Source organism: Oncorhynchus nerka, linkage group LG17, assembly GCF_034236695.1.
Source record: "Oncorhynchus nerka isolate Pitt River linkage group LG17, Oner_Uvic_2.0, whole genome shotgun sequence".
NCBI classification, from domain to species: domain Eukaryota; kingdom Metazoa; phylum Chordata; class Actinopteri; order Salmoniformes; family Salmonidae; genus Oncorhynchus; species Oncorhynchus nerka.
In genome coordinates this window covers 25218458-25244303 of record NC_088412.1, presented here as the reverse complement: position 1 = coordinate 25244303, position 25846 = coordinate 25218458, and the positions used below count along the sequence as shown (strand labels likewise).

The window sequence follows — 25846 nt, the reverse complement described above, 5'->3', positions numbered from 1 at the left end:
TAGATATACGCCTGTCAGCAACGGAGCTACCACACCCGTTGCTGACAGCTGTATAAAATCGAGCACACCGCCATGCAATCTCCATAGACAAACATTGGGGTGGCAGGTAGCCTAGTGGTTTGACCATTAGACCAGTAACCGATAGGTTGCTGGATCGAATCCCTGAGCTGACAAGGTAAAAATGTGTTGTCCTGTCCCTGAACAAGGCAGTTAAACCACTGTTCCCTGGTAGGCTGTCATTGTAAAATAAGAATTTGTTCTTAACTGACTTGCCTGGTTAAATTAAAAAATATTAATTAAAAAATCAGCTGTTTCCAGCTAAGTGACAGCAAACTTTTGAACGATAGTGTATATTCGTAACACAGGCTTATAATTTGCAAAATATACTGTTCTGCTGCGTATTCTTCCATCATATTCCCTCAGTCCCAATTCTAGATGTTGTTGTGTGTTGTCTGGAACAGGAGTAATGCCTCTCTGTTGTATTTTGTCCACAGGAAGCCATGCATGTGATTGGGATCCCAGTGGCCCACCAGGCTCAGGCGCTGCAGATCATAGCAGGAATCCTGCACCTTGGAAACATCAGCTTCATAGAGGCAGGCAACTATGGCAAGGTGGAGAGCACTGACTGTGAGTGGGAGACATGAGAACGTGCAAACATGCATAATACATTTGTAAATGTCCCCAGTGAAGATGGAAAAACACATTGGAGACATTGGGGATAGTAGCTCAAGCAATTTGCCATTATGTAGACAAATGTATATATTTGTCATGTGTTGTGTTATGTTCTGTTTGTATTTTCTCCCTCCCAGTGCTTGCCTTCCCTGCCTATCTGCTGGGCGTTGACCCAACGCGCCTGCAAGACAAACTGACCAGCAGAAAGATGGACTCGAAGTGGGGTGGAAAGTCTGAATCCATCGATGTGACTCTTAACCAGGAACAAGCCACCTACACCCGCGACGCCCTGGCTAAGGCCCTTTACACACGGCTCTTTGACTACCTGGTGGAGGTTAGGGACATCTACTATAAACTGCAATGATACACACAGAGACATAAATACAGTAACGACACGTCCGTTTCATACTAACTAATTATCCCCCTACCAGGCCATAAACAAAGCCATACAGAAACCTCATGAAGAATACAGCATCGGCGTTCTTGACATATATGGCTTTGAGATATTCCAGGTAAATCAAATATTAAATCAATAGAAATGTACATCTCTGATGGGATAACGAGACAAAACACAGGTATGATGATAATATGTTGTAACATTGTCTCTAACCTGGATGTGTTCCTCTGACAGAGGAATGGGTTTGAGCAATTCTGCATCAACTTTGTCAACGAGAAGCTACAGCAGATATTTATTGAGTTGACACTGAAGGCTGAACAGGTACAAACCACTCTCAAACATCAACACTTTTCATTTCTTTAAGCGGTGTCTTGGATGTTGTTTAATAGTTATATTGGCATTGTCTATCTCCCTGTGTTTCTCCCAGGAAGAGTATGTTCAGGAAGGCATCAAGTGGACTCCAATTGAGTATTTCAACAACAAGGTTGTCTGTGACCTCATCGAGAATAAGTTGGTAAGCTCAAAATTATACAATATCTCCTCAACTGTGTCTACAGTCACATCCAAAATTATTGGCACCCTTAATAAAGATGAGCAAAAAATACTATTTTTTATTTTTTTAAATTTTTATTTCACCTTTATTTAACCAGGTAGGCTAGTTGAGAACAAGTTCTCATTTGCAACTGCGACCTGGCCAAGATAAAGCATAGCAGTGTGAACAGACAACACAGAGTTACACATGGAGTAAACAATTAACAAGTCAATAACACAGTAGAAAAAAAGGGGCAGTCTATATACAATGTGTGCAAAAGGCATGAGGAGGTAGGCGAATAATTACAATTTTGCAGATTAACACTGGAGTGATAAATGATCAGATGGTCATGTACAGTTAGAGATATTGGTGTGCAAAAGAGCAGAAAAGTAAATAAATAAAAAACAGTATAAAAACAGTATGGGAATGAGGTAGGTGAAAATGGGTGGGCTATTTACCAATAGACTATGTACAGCTGCAGCGATCGGTTAGCTGCTCGGATAGCTGATGTTTGAAGTTGGTGAGGGAGATAAAAGTCTCCAACTTCAGCGATTTTTGCAGTTCGTTCCAGTCACAGGCAGCAGAGTACTGGAACGAAAGGCGGCCAAATGAGGTGTTGGCTTTAGGGATGATCAGTGAGATACACCTGCTGGAGCGCGTGCTACGGATGGGTGTTGCCATCGTGACCAGTGAACTGAGATAAGGCGGAGCTTTACCTAGCATGGACTTGTAGATGACCTGGAGCCAGTGGGTCTGGCGAAGAATATGTAGCGAGGGCCAGCCGACTAGAGCATACAAGTCGCAGTGGTGGGTGGTATAAGGTGCTTTAGTGACAAAACGGATGGCACTGTGATAGACTGCATCCAGTTTGCTGAGTAGAGTGTTGGAAGCCATTTTGTAGATGACATCGCCGAAGTCGAGGATCGGTAGGATAGTCAGTTTTACTAGGGTAAGCATGGCGGCGTGAGTGAAGGAGGCTTTGTTGCGGAATAGAAAGCCGACTCTTGATTTGATTTTCGATTGGAGATGTTTGATGTGAGTCTGGAAGGAGAGTTTGCAGTCTAGCCAGACACCTAGGTACTTATAGATGTCCACATATTCAAGGTCGGAACCATCCAGGGTGGTGATGCTAGTCGGGCATGCGGGTGCAGGCAGCGATCGGTTGAAAAGCATGCATTTGGTTTTACTAGCGTTTAAGAGCAGTTGGAGGCCACGGAAGAAGTGCTGTATGGCATTGAAGCTCGTTTGGAGGTTAGATAGCACAGTGTCCAATGACGGGCCGAAAGTATATAGAATGGTGTCGTCTGCGTAGAGGTGGATCAGGGAATCGCCCGCAGCAAGAGCAACATCATTGATATATACAGAGAAAAGAGTTGGCCCGAGAATTGAACCCTGTGGCACCCCCACAGAGACTGCCAGAGGACCGGACAGCATGCCCTCCGATTTGACACACTGAACTCTGTCTGCAAAGTAATTGGTGAACCAGGCAAGGCAGTCATCCGAAAAACCGAGGCTATTGAGTCTGCCGATAAGAATATGGTGATTGACAGAGTCGAAAGCCTTGGCAAGGTCGATGAAGACGGCTGCACAGTACTGTCTTTTATCGATGGCGGTTATGATATCGTTTAGTACCTTGAGTGTGGCTGAGGTGCACCCGTGACCGGCTCGGAAACCAGATTGCACAGCGGAGAAGGTACGGTGGGATTCGAGAGGGTCAGTGACCTGTTTGTTGACTTGGCTTTCGAAGACCTTAGATAGGCAGGGCAGGATGGATATAGGTCTATAACAGTTTGGGTCCAGGGTGTCTCCCCCTTTGAAGAGGGGGATGACTGCGGCAGCTTTCCAATCCTTGGGGATCTCAGACGATATGAAAGAGAGGTTGAACAGGCTGGTAATAGGGGTTGCGACAATGGCGGCAGATTGTCAAGCCCAGCTGATTTGTACGGGTCCAGGTTTTGCAGCTCTTTCAGAACATCTGCTATCTGGATTTGGGTAAAGGAGAACCTGGAGAGGCTTGGGCGAGGAGCTGCGGGGGGGGCGGAGCTGTTGGCCGAGGTTGGAGTAGCCAAGCGGAAGGCATGGCTAGCCGTTGAGAAATGCTTATTGAAGTTTTCGATAATCATGGATTTATCGGTGGAGACCGTGTTACCTAGCCTCAGTGCAGTGGGCAGCTGGGAGGAGGTGCTCTTGTTCTCCATGGACTTCACAGTGTCCCAGAACTTTTGGAGTTGGAGCTACAGGATGCAAACTTCTGCCTGAAGAAGCTGGCCTTAGCTTTCCTGACTGACTGCGTGTATTGGTTCCTGACTTCCCTGAACAGTTGCATATCACGGGGACTATTCGATGCTATTGCAGTCCGCCACAGGATGTTTTTGTGCTGGTCGAGGGCAGTCAGGTCTGGAGTGAACCAAGGGCTGTATCTGTTCTTGGTTCTGCATTTTTTGAACGGAGCATGCTTATCTAAAATGGTGAGGAAGTTACTTTTAAAGAATGACCAGGCATCCTCAACTGACGGGATGAGGTCAATGTCCTTCCAGGATACCCGGGCCCGGTCGATTAGAAAGGCCTGCTCACAGAAGTGTTTTAGGGAGCGTTTGACAGTGATGAGGGGTGGTCGTTTGACTGCGGCTCCGTGGCGGATACAGGCAATGAGGCAGTGATCGCTGAGATCCTGGTTGAAGACAGCGGAGGTGTATTTGGAGGGCCAGTTGGTCAGGATGACGTCTATGAGGGTGCCCTTGTTTACAGAGTTAGGGTTGTACCTGGTGGGTTCCTTGATGATTTGAGTGAGATTGAGGGCATCTAGCTTAGATTGTAGGACTGCCGGGGTGTTAAGCATATCCCAGTTTAGGTCACCTAACAGAACAAACTCTGAAGCTAGATGGGGGCGATCAATTCACAAATGGTGTCCAGGGCACAGCTGGGAGCTGAGGGTGGTCGGTAGCAGGCGGCAACAGTGAGAGACTTATTTCTGGAGAGAGTAATTTTCAAAATTAGTAGTTCGAACTGTTTGGGTATGGACCTGGAAAGTATGACATTACTTTGCAGGCTATCTCTGCAGTAGACTGCAACTCCGCCCCCTTTGGCAGTTCTATCTTGACGGAAGATGTTATAGTTGGGTATGGGAAATCTCTGAATTTTTGGTGGCCTTCCTGAGCCAGGATTCAGACACGGCAAGGACATCAGGGTTATCAGAGTGTGCTAAAGCAGTGAGTAAAACAAACTTAGGGAGGAGGCTTCTGATGTTGACATGCATAAAACCAAGGCTTTTTCGATCACAAAAGTCAACAAATGAGGGTACCTGGGGACATGCAGGGCCTGGGTTTACCTCCACATCACCCGCGGAACAGAGAAGGAGTAGTATGAGGGTGCGGCTAAAGGCTATCAAAACTGGTCGCCTAGAGCGTTGGGGGCAGAGGATAAGAGGAGCAGGTTTCTGGGCATGGTAGAATATATTCAGGGCATAATGCGCAGACAGGGGTATGGTGGGGTGCGGGTACAGCGGAGGTAAGCCCAGGCACTGGGTGATGATGAGAGAGGTTGTATCTCTGGACATGCTGGTTGTAATGGGTGAGGTCACCGCATGTGTGGGAGGTGGGACAAAGGAGGTAACAGGGGTATGAAGAGTGGATCTAGGGGCTCCATTGTGAACTAAAACAATGATAACTAACCTGAACAACAGTATACAAGGCATATTGACATTTGAGAGAGACATACAGCGAGGCATACAGTAATCACAGGTGTTGAATTGGGAAAGCTAGCTAAAAACAGTAGGCGAGGCTAATCAGCTAGCACAACAAACAGCAGGTAAAATGGCGTTGACTAGGCAACGGGGCCGACAGATAAAACAAACAAGCAGAATGGAGTACCGTGATTAATGGACAGTCCAGCGTGCGTCAGCTATGTAGCCAAGAGATCAGTGTCCAGGGGGCAGCGGTGGATGGGCAGGGAAGCTGGACTGGCGAGTGTTATCCAGGTTTTAAAAAAATAAAAAATAACAATGACTAAATAGCTTGTAGCTAGTTAGCTGGTTAGCGTCTGGAGGTTCTTGAGTGTGTCATAAAAAAAATTAAAAGTAACAGCGATTCCGCATCACATTGGGTGAGGCAGGTTTCCGGAAACAAGTTAAAAATCAAAAAGAGATAGAAAGTAAATGGGTCCAGAGAGTGTTTGGGACGCGGTGATTCAGACGGTTAGCAGGCCTGTGCTAACAAGCTAACAGTTCGTAGGCCCGGGCTAGACAAGGTAGCAGTTAGCGGACCGGAGCTAGACAAGCTAGCCGTTAGCAGGCCGAATTAGCAAGCAGGGAGATAGCGAGGGCTAGAGAGTTAGCCGCGATGGGGTGAGTCTGTTTATTCCTCTTCATGCGGTGACATCGACAGACCGGTCGTGGGCCCGGGTAATTGTAGCCCAGGAGTATGCTACAGGTGCTCTAGTACGCTAGGTGAGCTGGAGACACAGCGATTCAGAAAGCTCGCGGGCCTTGGCCAGCAGATGGATCTTTGGCGATGTCGCAACGGAAAAGCCTGTTGAAACCACCTCGGACGATTATGTCGGCGGACCAGCCGTGATGGATCGGCGGGGCTCCGTGTCGGCAGCCAATTGGCAAAAGAGGTATTGTAGCCCAACAATTTGCTGTTGGACCTCTTCGGCTAGTCGGGAGATGGGCTTAGCTCGAGGCTAGCTCAAGGCTAACTGGTGCTTGCTTTGGGACAGAGACGTTAGCCAGGAGTAGCCACTCGGATTGCAGCTAGCTAGTTGCGATGATCCGGTGTAAAGATTCAGAGCTTGCGGTAGGAATCCGGAGATGTGGTAGAGAAAAAGCAGTCTGATATGCTCTGGGTTGATGTCGCGCTGGTGTCCTAGTTAACTTTGAAGACCACTAGCAGTGGCTAACTGAGTACTAGCTAGTAGCTAGTTAGCTGGCTAGCTTCTGATGGGGGTTCCGGTTCTAAAGTATAGAAAAAGCAAATCCGTACCACATTGGGTGATGCGGGTTGCAGGAGAGTATATTCAGCCTGTAGTTGGAAAGTGAGATTAAAATATGTACGAAATATATACAGAAAAAAACGAGGAAAACTATATTTACACCAGACAGGACGGGACAAGACAAAACACACGTCCGACTGCTACGCAATACAATACCAGTCAAAGTTTGGTCAACCCTACTCATTCAAGGGTTTTTCTTTATTTTTCCTATTTTCTACATTGTAGAATAATAGTGAAGACATCAAAACTATGAAATAGCACACACGGAATCATGTAGTAACCAAAAAAAAAGTTAAACAAATCAAAATATATTTTATATTTGAGATTCTTCAAAGTTGCCACCCTTTGCTTTGATGACAGCTTTGCACACTCTTGGCATTCTCTTAACCAGATTCACCTGGAATGCTTTTCCAACAGTCTTGAAGGAGTTCCCACATATGCTCAGCATTCTATTGCTGCTTTTCTTTCACTCTACGGTTCAACTCATCCCAAACCATCTCAATTGGGTTGAGGTCAGGTGATTGTGGAGGCCAGGTCATCTGATGCAGCACTCCATCACTCTCCTTCTTGGTCAAATAGCCCTTATACAGCCTGGAGGTGTGGTGGGTCATTGTCCTGTTGAAAAACAAATGATAGTCCCACTAAGCACAAACTAGATGGGATGGCATATCGTTGCAGAATGCTGTGGAAGCCATGCTGGTTAAGTGTGCCTTGAATTCTAAATAAATAATAGATAGTGTTACCAGTAAAGCACCCCCACCCCATCACACCACCTCTTCCATGCTTCACAGTGGGAACCACACATGTGGAACCACACATCATCATCCGTTCACCTACTCCGCGTTTCACAAAGACACAGCGGTTGGAACCAAAAATCTCAAATTTGGACTCATCAGACCAAAGGACAGATTTCCACCCGTCTAATGTCCATCGCTTGTGTTTCTTTGTCCAAGCAAGTCTCTTATTATTATTGTTGTCCTTTAGAAGTGGTTTCTTTGTAACAATTCGACCATGAAGGCCTGATTCACGTAGTCTCATCTGAACAGTTGATGTTGAGATGTGTCTGTTACTTGAACACTGTGAAGCATTTATTTGGGCTGCAATCTGAGGTGCAGTTAACTCTAATGAACTTATCCTCTGCAGCAGAAGTTACTCTGGGTCTTCCTTTCCTGTGGCGGTCCTCATGAGAGCCAGTTTCATCATAGCGCTTGATGGTTTTTGCTACTGCAACTGCTACTGCAGTTGGTTCTTGAAATGTTCCGTATTGACTGATCTTCATGTCTTAAAGTAATGATGGACTGTTGTTTCTCTTTGCTTATTTGAGCTGTTCTTGCCATAATATAGACTTGGTCTTTTACCAAATAGGGCTATCTTCTGTATACCACCCCTTCCTTGTCACAACACAACTGATTGGCTCAAATGCATTAAGAAGGAAATACATTTTTACAAGGCACACCTGTTAATTGAAATGCATTCCAGGTGACTACCTCATGAAGCTGGTTGACAGAATGCCAATAATGTGCAAAGCTGTCATCAAGGCAAAGAGTAGCTACTTTGAAGAATCTCAAATATAAAATATATTTGTATTTGTTTTACACTTTTTTGGTTACTACATAATTCCAAAAGTGTTATTTCATAGTTTTGATATCTTCACTATTATTCTACAATGTAGAACATAATAAAAATAAAGAAAAACCCTTGAATGAGTAGGTGAGGCCAAACGTTTGACTGGTACTGTAAATAATGATTTTATACTAATAAATGCTCAAATAAAAATATTTAGTTTAACAAGTGATACAAACATTTTTTTAAAGATAGGTGTCAACATTTTTGGCAACCCTGTTTTCAATACTTTGTGCAAACCTCCCCTTTACGCGGATGTAGCCTTTTCCTATAATATTTTATGAGATTGAAGATCACATTGGGAGGGATCTTAGACCATTCCTCCACACAGAATATTTCCAGATCCTTGATATCTTTCGGTCTGTGCTTATGGACTGCCCTCTTCAATATAAACCACAGGTTTTCAATGGGGTTCAAGTAAAGAGACTGAGATGGCCATTGCAAAATGTTGATTTTGTGTACAATTAACAAATTCTTTGTGGATTTTGATGTTGCTTGGGTTCATTGTCTTGCTGGAAGGCCAAGTTTAAGGTTCCTGGCAGAGGCAACCAGGTTTTTTGGCTAAAATGTCCTGGTACTTGGTAGAGTTCATGATCCCCATAACATCAAAGATCCACCAGCATATTTGACAGTAGGTATTATTATTGTCTGCATATGGTTATTGTCTGCATATGCATCCTTCTATCAAGACCAAACACCACTGGTGTGTGTGTCAAAGAGCTCTATTTTCGTCTCATCTGACCATAGCACCCGGTTTCAATCCAATTAGCCTATTGGCACGGAGGTGTCGTCTACTGTAGATTTGGAGACTTGGTGACCCCAGGATCTGAAACACAACCAAAACAAACAGCAAATGCATCCAAAAAGTTTGTAGAGTAGAAATATGGGAAAACAATAGCACTATTGTCACTGTCCCAATACTTTTGGAGCTCACTGTATTATTTATATTATACCGTCGTTTTTGCTAAACTTTATCAATGGTGCCAATCAATTTGGATGTGTCTGTATATTCTATTAGTGGCTACCACTCTAAATGTCTAACAATCCCCTCCAGAACCCGCCAGGCATCATGAGTGTGCTGGATGATGTGTGTGCCACCATGCATGCCAAGGGTGAGGGGGCAGACGGCACCTTGCTCCAGAAGCTCTCGGCGGCGGTGGGCACACACGAACACTTCAACAGCTGGAACTCGGGCTTCGTCATCCACCACTATGCAGGCAAGGTGAGTACCAGGAGAAGACAAGAGTTTTAAACTCAAAACTGATTTAAGTAAACACTTCATGTGGGTAGACATATGGGTGAGGTGTGAAGGTTGCTGTGAATTTTAAGACTTACACATAATGCATTATCTGTCACCTCAGGTCTCCTACGAAATAAACGGCTTCTGTGAGAGAAACCGGGATGTGCTTTTTACTGACCTTATTGAACTGATGCAGAGCAGCGAACAGTATGTATTCCTCTATCTTTACCTGAACTGACACATCCCAGTAAGCAAAATGACGTTGAAAGACATCTTTTAGACCTCTTTTCCAGACTTGGATGTCAGGTTCATTTTATGTGCTGAACGAATGGTGAAAATGCATATGTTCTTCACGTCGATAATACAATTTATGGACATCGAAAATACATATTTTCCGGACATCGAAAATAACACATTTTCTGGACGTTGAAAATACGTGCAGAATTTTCCTGATGTTGAAATCAGGTGCATTTTAGGTGCTGAATGAAAGGTGAAAATATGTATTTTCCGGACGTCAAAAATACATATTATACAGACATTGAAAATACGTATTTTTTCGGTCATTGATTCTATGGCCAAATTTCTCAATGACATAAACATTATATCACAATAATAATTTTTCAAGCCTCTTAATATAGGAAAGAGGAGCCAACTGAAGAGTGCAACAGAATATTTATTATTGCTCCCTAGTGATGGGACGATTGATACCGGAGCTCCGACACTCCGATGCAGTTTTCGAAGCACTTCTGATTCGACACAACGTAGCGATGCTTGTAACAAAGTAACAACGCCACCTGATGATGACGTTCCAAGCTTCAGATGTTACACTACCATCTGACAAGTGTCGGAACTCAGAACTGAAGGTGCTGACCTTTGCTGGAAGCTTTTAGTTTTTATCTAGCTAGATATTTCATATTTGTGTTGTTTGCTCGTTTATACGCCACCGTGATATACAATAAGGCCGTAACAACAAAAAGACAACAGTCACACAGTGGCCGAATAAATTCAACTGCACATACATTTGTTTAATCACAAAAGCGGACAGCAACATCTGTCCGGTGAAGTCCACTAAGCAAGTATTGCATTAACAGACAGTTACTGTATATTGCCTGCAGTACTGTCAAGCAAGTTCATGGTTTTGACAGTTTACTAAACAACTACTGATTTAGAACCACAGAGTTAAATGAAATGCATTGAAAACTAACAAAAACAATGTAGTCCCAATCAATGTTGCAAAATATCATGTGGCTGTCCATGGTACTGATTTCTGTGTGTGCGTGCTTTCTCGCGCAAGTGAAAAACAAAAAGTTGAATCCCAATGCCATCCTCCTCTCTTTCATGACTCTGCCATTCAGTACACTTTTAGTTTTTGTTTTCATAGGCTACCTAGTTAAAATGCTTGCAAGCCTAACGTAATGTGAAAAGCAATTCAATATGATCCTCCATCTTGTCCCCACAGTGCCTTCATCCGCAGCCTCTTCCCTGAAAACCTCAACACAGACAAGAAGAGCAGGCCCACCACTGCTAGCTGTAAGATCAAGGTAACAGTCCCCACTCTACTACTGTACCAGAACTATGGTTCAGTAGCTGAGTGTAACAGCACTCGCAAAGAGTTCAGCTTATCAGTACGTGGTGGTACATCCATCCCTTATGTTCTCTCTGCAGAAACAAGCCAATGATCTGGTGAACACGTTGATGAAGTGCACCCCCCACTATATCCGATGTATCAAACCCAACGAGACTAAGAGACCCAAGGACTGGGAAGAGAGTCGGTGTGTCCCTATAACACCCCCTAACAGACATTATATACAATAGCAGATTATTTAGGGATTTCAGAAGAATTCAGGTGCTATAATTCTCTAGTTTGGAACATTAGAACATAGGTGATATTGAACCTGTGTGTGTGTGTGTGTGTGTGTGTGTGTGTGTGTGTGTGTGTGTGTGTGTGTGTGTGTGTGTGTGTGTGTGTGTGTGTTTAGGGCGAAGCACCAGGTGGAGTACCTTGGGCTGCGGGAGAATATCCGTGTGCGTCGAGCCGGCTACGCCTACCGCAGAGTCTTCAATAAGTTCCTACAGAGGTGAGTCTTACTTACTCTTAGGTGTGTGTCCTTCAGTGTCTGCTGGGTGTCCTCTCAGTGTGTGTGGGGGGATGGAGAGTCTACTGTATGCTCTACCCAGTACCTGACTCACTGTGTTTGGCCTACAGGTACGCCATCCTGACGGCAGAGACGTGGCCGTGCTGGCGGGGGGGAGAGCAGCAGGGGGTCCTGCATCTCCTCCGCTCTGTCAACATGGACACAGACCAGTACCAGATGGGACGCTCCAAGGTCTTTGTCAAGGCCCCAGAGTCGGTAGGGGCCCATATACTGTAGTTCTCCCTGGGAAAAGTGCTGTTTCATTCATCTCAATGGGACTTCCCGGGTTTAAGGGTGAATAAATTAACTGTATTAAAAGGTGTGAGGTATTACACTGCAAAATAGTTTATTTGATCTAAGCATTCCCTCTTCCCTCCGTCTCCTCTAGCTCTTCCTATTGGAGGAGATGCGGGAGAGGAAATTCGACACGTTCGCCAGGACCATCCAGAAGGCCTGGAGGAAGCACATCGCCAGGCGGAAATATGAACAGATGAGGGAAGACGGTGAGTGTGTCAATGATCCTGGTGTCACGTTCCTCATAAGGAGTAGACCAAGATGCAGCGTGGTATGTTTCCATCCTTTATTTTGGAATAGAAAACTTCAAAGAACAAAACAACAAAGCGAACAAATGAAACGTGAAGCTATAATAATACTCACAGGCAACTATACATAGACAAGATCCCACAAAGTACAATGGGGAAATGGCTACCTAAATATGAGCCCAATCAGAGACAATGATAAACAGCTGCCTCTGATAGAGAACCATACCAGGCCAACATAGATATACAATTCCCCTAGATAACCCACCCTTAATCACACCCCGACCTAACCAACATAGAAAATAAACAGCTCACTATGGTCAGGGTGTGACACCTGGAGAAGTGTGGGGATGGAACAAGAAAGAAAAATGATTATACATAAATCAATTTGGATATACAGCAATGAATATATGCCCTCAGAGGGTCTTAACATTCCCAGGAACTCTCTCTCCCATGTGGTCTCCAGCTTCAGACATCCTGTATAACTCTAAGGAGCGGAGGAGGAACAGCATCAACAGGAACTTTGTAGGAGACTATCTGGGACTGGAGCAGAGGCCTGAGCTCAGACAGTTCCTGGCCAAGAGAGAGCGAGTCGACTTCGCAGACTCTGTCAACAAGTTTGACCGCAGGTTCAAGGTGAGCATACCACTTCCTCCACCACAGAGTGGTGAGGAAAACCGAGCCAACGCCGGGGTTAACAGCACAGCATGGGGTTGACTTCTTACTTCTTCCATTTATACCCACTCACTCTCTTCCATTATCTCTCTCCAGTCCATCAAGAGGGACCTCATTCTGTCTCCCAAAGGCATCTACCTCATAGGCAGAGAGAAGGTGAAGAAGGGGCCAGAGAAGGGACAGATAAAGGAGGTCTTAAAAAGGAAGCTGGAGTTTGAGAGTATCCACTCTATCTCTCTCAGGTAAAGCTTTTTTCTCACTGCTGAAGTTAGATCAGCATGTAACAGTGCAGTGTGATGTCATCTCCAGGCAGTGTCAATGGGAGTTTTTGTGGTTAGTGTGGTTTAAGATAAAACAGGAACTGATAACACAGGATCTTTTTAAACTCTGCATTGTGCAATTATATCACCCGCCTGTGATGGGTATGACACTTCTTCTACCAATGCCAATCCCGTAAAACTCTAAATTTATATATTTCTCCCTCTCCCTGTAGTATGAGACAGGATGATTTCTTCATCGTGCATGAGACTCAGTATGATAGTCTGCTAGAGTCCAACTTCAAGACTGAGTTCCTCAGCTTGCTCTGTAAGCGCTATGAAGAGGTGACCAAGAACAAGCTGTCTCTCTCCTTCAATGACAGGTAGGACTACACACATACTGGATAGCGAAATCCTTGCTGTATGACTTCATGGTTTAGTAGATTGGATTAACTTTGGATAAAAGCATCTAGTAAAATCATCCGTCGTTGTGGCTCTCTGTAGGCTGGAGTTCCGGGTGAAGAAGGAGGGCTGGGGAGGAGGGGGCACCCGTGTTGTGGTGTTCCAGAGGGGACAGGGGGACCTGGCAGAGATCAAACCAGCTGGAAAGACCCTCACCATCACGGTGGGAGATGGCCTGCCCAAGACCTCCAGTGAGTAACAGGAAGAGAGAGAAGCACATGCAGAAGGAGAAAAGAGAAAAGAGAGTGTATATCTATAGATTACTCAGGCTGACTTGACATATAACATATATTATTTTTCCTAATATGTCATCCTTTAAAAATCAACATGTTTATTTTGTCAGAGCCCACCAAGAAGGGAGCGCTACAGATCCGTGCAGGCGGCAGGAGTCAACCTCCCAGTAGAGGTAAACTCATGAATCTGTTCAGACATGTTCCTACGTCATCGGCAACAATCACTCCATGAACATGGACTTGCAATCCTTACTACTGTGTACCACCACCATGATAATTATGTTGAGTTATTAGTGTATGAATGGATGTACTGTATGTCTGTCTTGTGTTTACCTTGTATCTCTGTTCCTCTTCTTTGACTAGGGTCCCAGAATGGTGCACCCAGAGGTAGAGGTGCTCCACCGCCCCAGCACCACACCTATACCTCCCAGAAACAGAACCGCCCCCCCAGCGCCGTCCTCCCCAAACTGGGCTCCCAGAATCCCAGACGAGGCCCGGCTCAGACTCAGACTCAACAGGGGAACCTGGACTTCCTCAACGTGCCTGACCAGGGCGTGTCTGGGTGAGCTGAATAAACTGAGCATACATTGGGCATTCACAAAAATATACTATCTAAAGTGAAGGATAGAACTTGAGCCCTCATCTCTCTCCCAGTATATCTCATCCCTTTATACCTCTCTTCAGAATGCAGAGGAGGAGGAGTATCAGCAGCCAGCGGCCGCCCCCGGCCCCATCCAGCCGGTCCAAGGCCCAGCCCCGCCCCATGGGCCCACGTTGCCGGGCGTTGTACCAGTACGCTGGCCAGGACACCGATGAGCTCAGCTTCAACGCCAATGATGTCATCGACCTGCTCAATGAAGGTACACGTTGGGAGGGAATAGAATAGTACTCAATTGTTTATTTGTGAAAAAAGAAACCGTGTCCATTCGGAACAAAGGAAAGGGGAAGAAAGAGGAGAGTAGAGCACCAACTGGGGTGTTTTACGCTTGGCACTAGTACACCACTGCTGTAATGCTTGGCACTAGTACACCACTGCTGTAATGCTTGGCACTAGTACACCACTGCTGTAATGTTTGGCACTAGAACACCACTGCTGTAATGCTTAGCACTAGTACACCACTGCTGTAATGCTTGGCACTAGTACACCACTGCTGTAATGCTTGGCACTAGTACACCACTGCTGTAATGTTTGGCACTAGTACACCACTGCTGTAATGCTTGGCACTAGTACACCACTGCTGTAATGTTTGGCACTAGAACACCACTGCTGTAATGTTTGGCACTAGTACACCACTGCTGTAATGCTTGGCACTAGTACACCACTGCTGTAATGCTTGGCACTAGTACACCACTGCTGTAATGCTTGGCACTAGTACACCACTGCTGTAATGTTTGGCACTAGTACACCACTGCTGTAATGCTTGGCACTAGAACACCACTGCTGTAATGCTTGGCACTAGTACACCACTGCTGTAATGTTTGGCACTAGAGCACCACTGCTGTAATGTTTGGCACTAGTACACCACTGCTGTAATGCTTGGCACTAGTACACCACTGCTGTAATGTTTGGCACTAGTACACCACTGCTGTAATGCTTGGCACTAGAACACCACTGCTGTAATGCTTGGCACTAGTACACCACTGCTGTAATGTTTGGCACTAGTAAACCACTGCTGTAATGTTTGGCACTAGAACACCACTGCTGTAATGCTTGGCACTAGTACACCACTGCTGTAATGTTTGGCACTAGTACACCACTGCTGTAATGCTTGGCACTAGAACACCACTGCTGTAATGCTTAGCACTAGTACACCACTGCTGTAATGCTTGGCACTAGTGCACCACTGCTGTAATGCTTGGCACTAGAACACCACTGCTGTAATGCTTGGCACTAGAACACCACTGCTGTAATGCTTGGCACTAGAGCACCACTGCTGTAATGCTTGGCACTAGAACACCACTGCTGTAATGCTTGGCACTAGAACACCACTGCTGTAATGCTTAGCACTAGTACACCACTGCTGTAATGCTTAGCACTAGTACACCACTGCTGTAATGCTTGGCACTAGAACACCACTGCTGTAATGCTTAGCACTAGTACACCACTGCTGTAATGTTTGGCACTAGTACACCACTGCTGTAATGCTTGGCACTAGAACACCACTGCTGTAATGCTTAGCACTAGTACACCACTGCTGTAATGCTTGGCACTAGTGCACCACTGCTGTAATGCTTGGCACTAGAACACCACTGCTGTAATGCTTGGCACTAGAACACCACTGCTGTAATGCTTGGCACTAGAGCACCACTGCTGTAATGCTTGGCACTAGAACACCACTGCTGTAATGCTTGGCACTAGAACACCACTGTTGTAATGCTTAGCACTAGTACACCACTGCTGTAATGCTTAGCACTAGTACACCACTGCTGTAATGCTTGGCACTAGAACACCACTGCTGTAATGCTTAGCACTAGTACACCACTGCTGTAATGTTTGGCACTAGTACACCACTGCTGTAATGCTTGGCACTAGAACACCACTGCTGTAATGCTTGGCACTAGTACACCACTGCTGTAATGCTTGGCACTAGAGCACCACTGCTGTAATGCTTAGCACTAGTACACCACTGCTGTAATGCTTGGCACTAGTAAACCACTGCTGTAATGCTTGGCACTAGAACACCACTGCTGTAATGCTTGGCACTAGAACACCACTGCTGTAATGCTTGGCACTAGAACACCACTGCTGTAATGCTTGGCACTAGAGCACCACTGCTGTAATGCTTGGCACTAGTACACCACTGCTGTAATGCTTAGCACTAGTACACCACTGCTGTAATGCTTGGCACTAGTACACCACTGCTGTAATGCTTGGCACTAGTACACCACTGCTGTAATGTTTGGCACTAGTACACCACTGCTGTAATGCTTGGCACTAGTACACCACTGCTGTAATGGTTGGCACTAGTACACCACTGCTGTAATGTTTGGCACTAGAACACCACTGCTGTAATGCTTAGCACTAGTACACCACTGCTGTAATGCTTGGCACTAGTGCACCACTGCTGTAATGCTTGGCACTAGAACACCACTGCTGTAATGCTTGGCACTAGAACACCACTGCTGTAATGCTTGGCACTAGAGCACCACTGCTGTAATGCTTGGCACTAGAACACCACTGCTGTAATGCTTGGCACTAGAACACCACTGCTGTAATGCTTAGCACTAGTACACCACTGCTGTAATGCTTAGCACTAGTACACCACTGCTGTAATGCTTGGCACTAGAACACCACTGCTGTAATGCTTAGCACTAGTACACCACTGCTGTAATGTTTGGCACTAGTACACCACTGCTGTAATGCTTGGCACTAGAACACCACTGCTGTAATGCTTGGCACTAGTACACCACTGCTGTAATGCTTGGCACTAGAGCACCACTGCTGTAATGCTTAGCACTAGTACACCACTGCTGTAATGCTTGGCACTAGTACACCACTGCTGTAATGCTTGGCACTAGAACACCACTGCTGTAATGCTTGGCACTAGAACACCACTGCTGTAATGTTTGGCACTAGTACACCACTGCTGTAATGTTTGGCACTAGAACACCACTGCTGTAATGCTTAGCACTAGTACACCACTGCTGTAATGCTTGGCACTAGTACACCACTGCTGTAATGCTTAGCACTAGTACACCACTGCTGGAATGTTGGGCACTAGTACACCATTGCTGAAAGGTTACCTTTCCCTTGCAGATGCATCAGGCTGGTGGAGGGGCAGGTTTTGTGGCAAGGAGGGACTCTTCCCTGGGAACTATGTGGAGAAAATCTGATGACGGCCTGTTCTGTGCCCGAAAAGTTGGATGGCATAACGATCCACTGTAAAGCAATGGTGAATTGCATGTGAGCCAAACAGTAATATCTGATTCACAAGCGTTTCAACAGGATTGTCATGTTGACACCAGTGCTTTGTATTATCTGCACAACAATATCAGTACAGAGAAAGAAACATGTTGAAAAGCTATCTGAAACAGAAGACTGTGCCTTTTTTATTTTTCATTTATGTTATATTGTCAGCCATAACTGATTTAACTGGGCCTTATTCCAGTTTCACAAAGAGGACTTTGATGCAAAGCTTTGAGGTGCTAACGCAAAAGAAGATGCAATGATGTTATGCACATACTTTTTTTTGTGATATCAAATGTAGGGCCATCAAGTGTCGATGTAAAATCCTCCCAAATGTCCATATTTTCTATTCAAGTAAATACTACCTGTGAGCAACCAGTAGGAGGTACTGTTGCACCATTTCCATGTCTTCAACTCTTGCAAATGCTCTGAAAATGAAAGGTTGACTGATGTATGCTAATATACATGAGTCTTTGGTGTTATAAGCTTCTTTCTGCTTTGTTGGATTCATTACAAAACTAGTTTATGGACTTATTTTATAACTGTTGTAAAATAACTTGAAATTAACTAATTAACAGAGAATTTCTATTTTGTGCCCAGTGACAGTGGTCACAATAAAGAAATATTTTCTATAAACGCAATTGATTGATACACTGTTTGCATCATCATTGGCATCATGTGTAACTAAATTGAACTTGATGCTTTAAGACCACCTCATTCTTACATCATGTTAGCGATGTGTGATGAACCCTAGAATGCATCCTTGTTCGAAGTGTCGTAAACCTATACGAATGCTGTCTTCATTATGGCTATGAATGATGTGTCACCTTGAATTGGTAGCTTAATGATTCCTACAGGTGGTTGTGAATGACAGGTGGACAAAAGAGAGTGCAGCGCAGCAGATTATTCTCCAGCTGGGAACACTGGTCCAACAGGTGAGCCGTGAATACAACTGGGAGCTTCACGTGTTCAAAATTGAAATGCTAATCATTTACAATGGTCAATGTGTGGTTGCAGGTTTATACTATTCATTGGAGCAGTTACTGAAGCATGCAGCAAGTATGTTTTATAAATACATGCCTTGACAATAAAACTACATGTTCTGTTATGAGCAGACTAGATACTTCATGAATACAGCCATACAAATAGTAATGCGTTGCATGTTAAAAACCTCTAAAGGATCCGTCCCTCTTTTTCAATTTTCGACCTAAAATTCCATACCCAAATCTAACGGCCTGTAGCTCGGGACCTGATGCAAGGGTATGCATATTCTTGATAGCATTTGAAAGGAAACACTTTGAAGTTTGTGGAAATGTGAAATGAATGTAGGAGAATATAACACATTAGATCTGGTAAAAGATAATACAAAGCAAAAACATTTGTGTTTTAAAAAAAAAAATTCTGTACCATCATCTTTGAAATGCAAGAAGCGCCATAATGTATTATTCCAGCCCAGGTGCAGTTTAGATTTCTGCCACTAGATGGCAGCAGTGTATGTGCAAAGTTTTAGGCTAATCCAATGAACCATTGCATTTCTGTTCAAAATATTGTATCAAGACTGCCCAAATGTGCCTAAATGGTTTATTAATAACTTTTCAAGTTCATAACTGTGCACTCTCCTCAAACAATAGCTTGGTATTATTTCACTGTAATAGCTACTGTAAATTAGACAGTTCAGTTAGATTAATAAGAGTTTAAGCTTTCTGCCAATATCTGATATGTCTATGTCCTGGGAAATGTTATTGTTACTTACAACCTCATGCTAATCGCATTAGCCTATGTTAGCTCAACCTTCCCGTGGGGGACCCACCAATACTGTAGAGGTTTAAACATACATGGTATCCGTAATAACTGAATATTGTCACTAGTACCTGTGGAGACAGGAACAATAGCCATACTGTGTTGATCCTGAGCATGATCCCCTGTTTATTCTGATGATCCATAAACAGACCAGTAGCGCTGATCTCAACTATGACCTCATTCCATGGAGCTTTACATCACTGACCCGACTTCTTAACATGAAAATACAACTGTATGATTGTCTGGGCTCTTTGGTCCTCATCTTGCTTCAAACTAGCATTGGCCTAGATTACTTTTTTAATGAATGGCAATATGTGGGGATTAAGTGGGATACAACATGCAGTCCATCAATATTGACATAATGGCGTGTTTTTTTAAGAGTAGGGAATAAGCCAGTCAAGACATTCATAATAGGAACAACCCTATTGAGAACCATTATACAGGTGTCCATGCTGCTGACTGAGCTAGTTATGCCGACTCACCTCCCTGGCACAAAAGTTTCAATTAACATCGTCAGGAATCTTCTTGCTTCTAGAATAAATTAATAATACAATGGCAAACAGGCGGGTAACGAACGATTTGCTACCTATGCCGTCCGTCAAAAGCAAAGCGCATGACGAGATCGGACCAATGTGGCCTCACACTCATGCGCTTGTGCCATCCCCGCGGGTACACCTGTCCCATTGAGAATATGAATAGCCGCAGCTTTTGCCATTCACGCATGTATGTGTATTTGCTCTAATTACTATAATTTCAAACTATGCCCAATAAGGAATGACTTAATGCTTTAATATTGTTGGTTTTTAGTTATACACATATATTTTATCATAGCGCGTTGCCTGTTGCGAAGTTTGGATATCAGGTAAAGCTTACCCATGCGCATTTAGTTTCCATTCAATTTAAAGCCTAAATTGAATTGATATGTTGTAATATAGCAAAGGCACCGGGAATGTGTCAATTTAACAATAGTATTTCTTGCCAGACCAGGGCGTGAAGTCACATTCAAGACTAGTGCAACTGGATCGGGAGAATGTTGTCCCCTATTAAAATCCACCTGCCACTTGGAGAAGAAAGTAGTTGTGTTTGGATTACAAAATTGGAGGTAAACTCTATATCGATTTTATCTAGTCATCTGAGATGGTGGTCATCTACAATTCCATATAAACACATGCTGTTTTGTTGTCAATATAATTTATATCCACAGGTGACAGGTGTTTTGATGATGACAATTTCATGATGATGACTTGTATTATTGAGTCTGTTGATGCAAGGTATTTTGCAATCTACTTACAACCTACTTGCATATGTAGCCGATGTGAAATGGCTAGCTAGTTAGCGGCGGTGCGCGCTAGTGGCGTTTCAATCGGTGACGTCACTTGCTCTGAGACCTTGAAGTGACTGTCGACGTGTGCAGAGCGTCCCTGGTTCACGCCCAGGTCGGGGCGAGGGGACGGACGTAAAGTCTATACTGTTATGCATACACGGTGATAAGATGACATTTGCTTTGGGGTCAAAGCTAATTGTAGATTGCAGTATGGATGGTTGAAGCAGAACAGTGTGCATTGACAGTCCTTCCTACTCTGTTTGTCATCTATTTATAATATAATCTTTGAACAACAATAGCTCATATAATTTATCTTTATTATAATTGGATTGTGACATTCAGAACAACAAGAGCAACACTGAAGCATCCATTTTGGTGACTGGTTTAAGAAGCCCATGACAAGGCACCCACACCTGGATATTTGCTTATCTTTTCAATGGGGGACAAACAGACAACAGGCATTTCACTTGAGCCAGTCCCTGTTATGGAGTCTTCAAAAAGTGGACCAGCATGTGGAGTCTTTGAAAAAGGCTTCATCCACATTGTTAGTCACACTGTGTTGAATGCTGGAAACTCTGAAAGTAATAGAAAATAATGGCCTAAATGGTCTCACTCTATTCTTTCTTTCTCCCCCTCGGGGTTCTAGTCTAGTGAGAAGATGATGTGTTCTCCTATGAAAGCTCAGATCTGGACTGGTGTGAGGCAAACTACAGGCACTCTGAAGTACACTGTGCGTGAACATGATTTATTTCTTACAATATCCAGCTGAGATATACACCTCTGTGCTCACTGTGCCTTTTTAAAACTCCATTGCTGTATACTTGTCTAATATATTGTTGTATTTTATTTGTTTGCGGTGGACCATATTTTATGCCACAATGATGATAGATGTAGTGGACAGGTGCATCACTCACTACATTACATTGTGAATCCCTCTTTTAGAACACTCCTTTCTGTTTCTCCAGATGAGCAGTCTGTTCGTCTTCGTGATCTCCCCCATCATGCTGTACCTGCTGCACCCCTACGCCAGGGAAGTACCTGTACCTGCTGCACCCCTACGCCAGGGAAGTACCTGTACCTGCTGCACCCCTACTCCAGGGAAGTACCTGTACCTGCTGCACCCCTACGCCAGGAAAGTACCTGTACCTGCTGCACCCCTACGCCAGGGAAGTACCTGTACCTGCTGCAGCCCTACGCCAGGGAAGTACCTGTACCTGCTGCACCCCTACGCCAGGGAAGTACCTGTACCTGCTGCACCCCTACGCCAGGGAAGTACCTGTACCTGCTGCACCCCTACGCCAGGGAAGTACCTGTACCTGCTGCACCCCTACGCCAGGGAAGTACCTGTACCTGGTCTGGATCATGATGGTCTTTGTGGGTGTGTGTCCACTCTTCTCTCCAAACATCAGGACAACCTTCATTAAGTTATAACTCCACTCCCAAGGTGCCCTCATCGGTCTGCTTTAGATACTGGGTAGGGCCGGGGCTAGGGGCCATTTAGAAATTGGGCATCAATGTGTGTCCCCTCCCTAAAGGTCTCTTCTCTGCCTACTTCCACATGACACTGAGCTTCATGGGCCAGATGCTGGATGAGCAGTCCATCCTGTGGGTGCTGGGGCTCTGCTGGGGCTCTGCTACGCCCTCTGGTATTCCTATGCTTCATCAATGACAGGTTGGCCACCATAACACCTGCTCAAGGCTTCTGCAGCCAAATCATTATCTGTGAATACTGGAAGTAGCATATACCGTGTTTCACCTTCCTGTCTCTATTCAATGTAACCATGGGGCAGCGTCCATGTGTGTTTAGATCTCCCTGCTACAGGATCATGCGGTTGTTCTCTCTATATGGAACAAACGGCAATACATACTGTAGGCTGTTAATAAGGCAGGAGACAATGACAGGATCTTTTTACAGGGCATGCCAGGTTGAAACAGAAGCCATGCTAAGCCAGGAGCCTGACAACCAGGCCAGGAGCAGCCTGTAGTATGCTATATTCACCAGCCAGTCGGAGAGAGGGGCTTCCTAGCTTTCTGAATGACTCTCCCATTAACACTGTTTTAATATTAAACTAAAGGGTGGGAAAAGATTAATGCAATATTAATGAGAGTGTGAACATAATCCCAATTGAACTATGAAAAGGGCCCACCCTGTGCTCCTTTGTCAAACCCACTGACAACGCCTACGTCCTCAACTGCCTTGCCCTCTACATCACCTACTCATTGGGTCTGGAGATGAGGATGTAAGGCAATACCTCTCATTATTGTACTGTACATTACTGTCCAGTGCACATTCTATCACTCCATCAGTTCACTGTCTGATAACTGCTTTCTGTTCCTCTCTCGCTCATGCTCTCACTCTCTCTGTTTATCGCTCTGCTTTATTTTCCCCACTCACAGCTGTACTGACCAATAGGTGCAACGGTTATGCTGGTCTGGTGTTGGCCTGTGGGGGATGGCAATCATCTACTGGATCAGTGACTGTTTCGGATGCATCCTCTGGCAAAAGCTCAACTTCTGCTATCTGCATGGCATCTGGTAAAAGTAGGGGATAGGATGTGAACAGAAGTTAGACATAATATTCTCTCTTTGATGTTGTGAATAATCATGAACAGACTGACATGTGTCTATTCGCCCTCTAGGCACATTCTGATTGTGATCGCTGTAGCCTACCCAAGCACCCTGATAGCCTACTTGGATGCCAACTATGAGATACCTTACTCCCTGCCAGGCCTTCAGTACTCTTCAGTAAGTGTCAAATGCAGTGCCATTCTCTTTACTTAGCAGTGACTCCGTTTTGAGAAATGGTTGCAATACATAAGATTGCTCCTTATTTGATATGATAGCAGAATCAATGCACATGTTAAAGAATTAAACAATAATTAATGTGTGTATGTTTTTATATGCATTTTGTGTGAATTGATCAATGCACTCTTCTGTTATTTGCGTCCATATATGCATGGATATTCTCTCCACATGTTTTTATAAAACAATTTTGTGTATATCTCTGTTTCGGTATAATAACATGATTGGCTTTGTAGTGATGAGAATGGAGATGATTTCAACCCCCAAAATACAGCTTTGCTTAGATGTAGGGCTGAATCACAACCACAACATTTTAGGGGTAAAGGGCTTGTAGGGTTTGTTTATATAACCTACAACTTTACATTTGTCATCCTTTTCAGGGATAATATCATATTATGTGTGATCTGAACTAAACTAAGTTTAAGACATTTTATACAACCACATAAACATAAATGTTTGTCTTGGTTCAGAGATCTTAAGATGTAAGTATTTTATGATGTTATTACAGAAAATGTAAGGACCATGTCAATGTTTGTTATGTGTGGAATTCTACATCTATGAGATCAATTACATGTGTATATGAATAAGATTAACGGTTACTGAATTAAATTCTATGACGAATTTGAGACGGTTCTCAATATACTGAAAAAATATATAAACCCAACAGGTAAAGTGTTGGTTCCATGTTTCATGAACTGAAATAAAAGATCCCATAAATGTTTCCATATGCACAAAAAGCTTATTTCTCTCACATTTTGTGCACAAATTTGTTAACATCCCTGTTAAGGAGAATTTCTCTTTTGCTAAAATAATCCATCCACCTGACAGTTGTGGCATATCAAGAAGCTGATTAAACAGCATGACCATTACATTGTGCTGGGGACAATAAAAGGCCACTCTAAAATATGCAGTTTTGTCACACAACACAGTGCCTCAGATATCTCAAGTTTTGAGGGAGTGTGCAATTGGCATCCCGACTGCAGCCGACTGCAGGAATGTCCTCCAGAGCTGTTGCCAGAGAATGTAATGTTAATTTCTCCACCATGAGCCACCAATGTAATTTTTGAGAATTTGGCAGTAAGTCCAACCGACTTCACAACCACACATGTAACCACGCCAGCCCAGGGCATCCACATGCGTCTTCTTCACCTGCGGGATCGTCTGAGACCAGGGCCCGGACAGCCGAAGAAACTGAGGAGTATTTCTGTTTGTTATGAAGCCCTTTTGTGGGGGAAAACTGATTCTGATTGGCTGGGCCTGGCTCCCCAGCTGCGCCCCTGCCCAGTCAAGTGAAATGTATAGATTATGGCCGAATGAATTTATTTCAATTGACTGATTTCCTTATATTAATTGGAACTCAGGAAGGTGTTTTGAACAATCTATTGAGCATTAGACGTAACGCAAAGAAATTAATCTAGAAGGTTGAAACCTACCTCTACAGTGTTTTGTTTCAGGATCATTGCTAAAAGAACAAATATCTGGAAAATGAAAACCCACCAGAAATCCCCCCGAAAGAAAATAAAGTATGAACTAGAAACGTAAAATAATTTGGTACATTGTAGACATTTTTTCAAAGCCACATTCCTACCTGAAAGATACAATAGATTTCTGACACAAAGAAATTGGGGCATGAACATGATACATGTCACCGTTAACTGTCAGCAGCAACAGTGACATCTAGTGTACAGATTAGAATATGTATTTATTTATTTTGTAAGCCCCTGTAAAGTTGTAAATATGTAACAACCATTGACTTTATGTATGACTTATATATTGGGTAACAACAACCCTTATGAATGATATATGTGTGTGTGTGCGTGTGTTTGTACATTTTATACAATTTCATTGAAAACCCTTTCAGTGATGGCTTAAATCAAACGTGGCGACTACTTCAATAGTGGAGAAGCAAAATATATATTGACTAAGTGACGTTTATATGTCTTTGACAGCCAGGTGGGGATTTCAAAAAGCCTGATTCATGCCTCAAAGACAGGATCAGTGTGAGTGACACAGAGGCCAGGGCTGAGAGAGAACTCTGACACTGTCCAATATCACACATCAAATTAGACGTCATTACGTCAAAGAAAAATATGATAGAACCTACTATAAGCAAAATCAAAGTCGTTTTTAAATTTCTCCCATTAGTAAAAAACAATGTAATTAAATTATATGACTAATGTCAATGTCACAAATGAGTGTGTTGGATTAGAATTTAAACGTTTAAATGTCAATTATGTTCCAGTTTCAATTATACATGCA

The 25846-nt window shown here is 43.9% G+C and overlaps 1 protein-coding gene across 1 annotated transcript in view; it reads left to right on the top strand.

Moving 5' to 3' along the window:
* LOC115144955 (unconventional myosin-If-like) overlaps nt 1-18302 on the top strand; it is a 33662-nt gene extending 15360 nt beyond the window's left edge. Inside the window, exons 9-28 of the mRNA XM_029686124.2 lie at nt 495-627; nt 810-1006; nt 1104-1184; nt 1304-1390; nt 1497-1583; nt 9268-9435; nt 9575-9660; nt 10913-10994; nt 11119-11225; nt 11433-11531; nt 11660-11804; nt 11977-12091; nt 12594-12763; nt 12899-13044; nt 13296-13442; nt 13564-13712; nt 13865-13927; nt 14118-14316; nt 14439-14614; nt 17512-18302. Of these exons, the coding sequence (XP_029541984.2) occupies nt 495-627; nt 810-1006; nt 1104-1184; nt 1304-1390; nt 1497-1583; nt 9268-9435; nt 9575-9660; nt 10913-10994; nt 11119-11225; nt 11433-11531; nt 11660-11804; nt 11977-12091; nt 12594-12763; nt 12899-13044; nt 13296-13442; nt 13564-13712; nt 13865-13927; nt 14118-14316; nt 14439-14614; nt 17512-17588 (2514 nt within the window). The 3' untranslated portion in view covers nt 17589-18302. The remainder of the gene's footprint in view (nt 1-494; nt 628-809; nt 1007-1103; nt 1185-1303; nt 1391-1496; nt 1584-9267; nt 9436-9574; nt 9661-10912; nt 10995-11118; nt 11226-11432; nt 11532-11659; nt 11805-11976; nt 12092-12593; nt 12764-12898; nt 13045-13295; nt 13443-13563; nt 13713-13864; nt 13928-14117; nt 14317-14438; nt 14615-17511) is intronic.
* The last annotated feature ends 7544 nt before the right edge of the window (nt 18303-25846 follow it).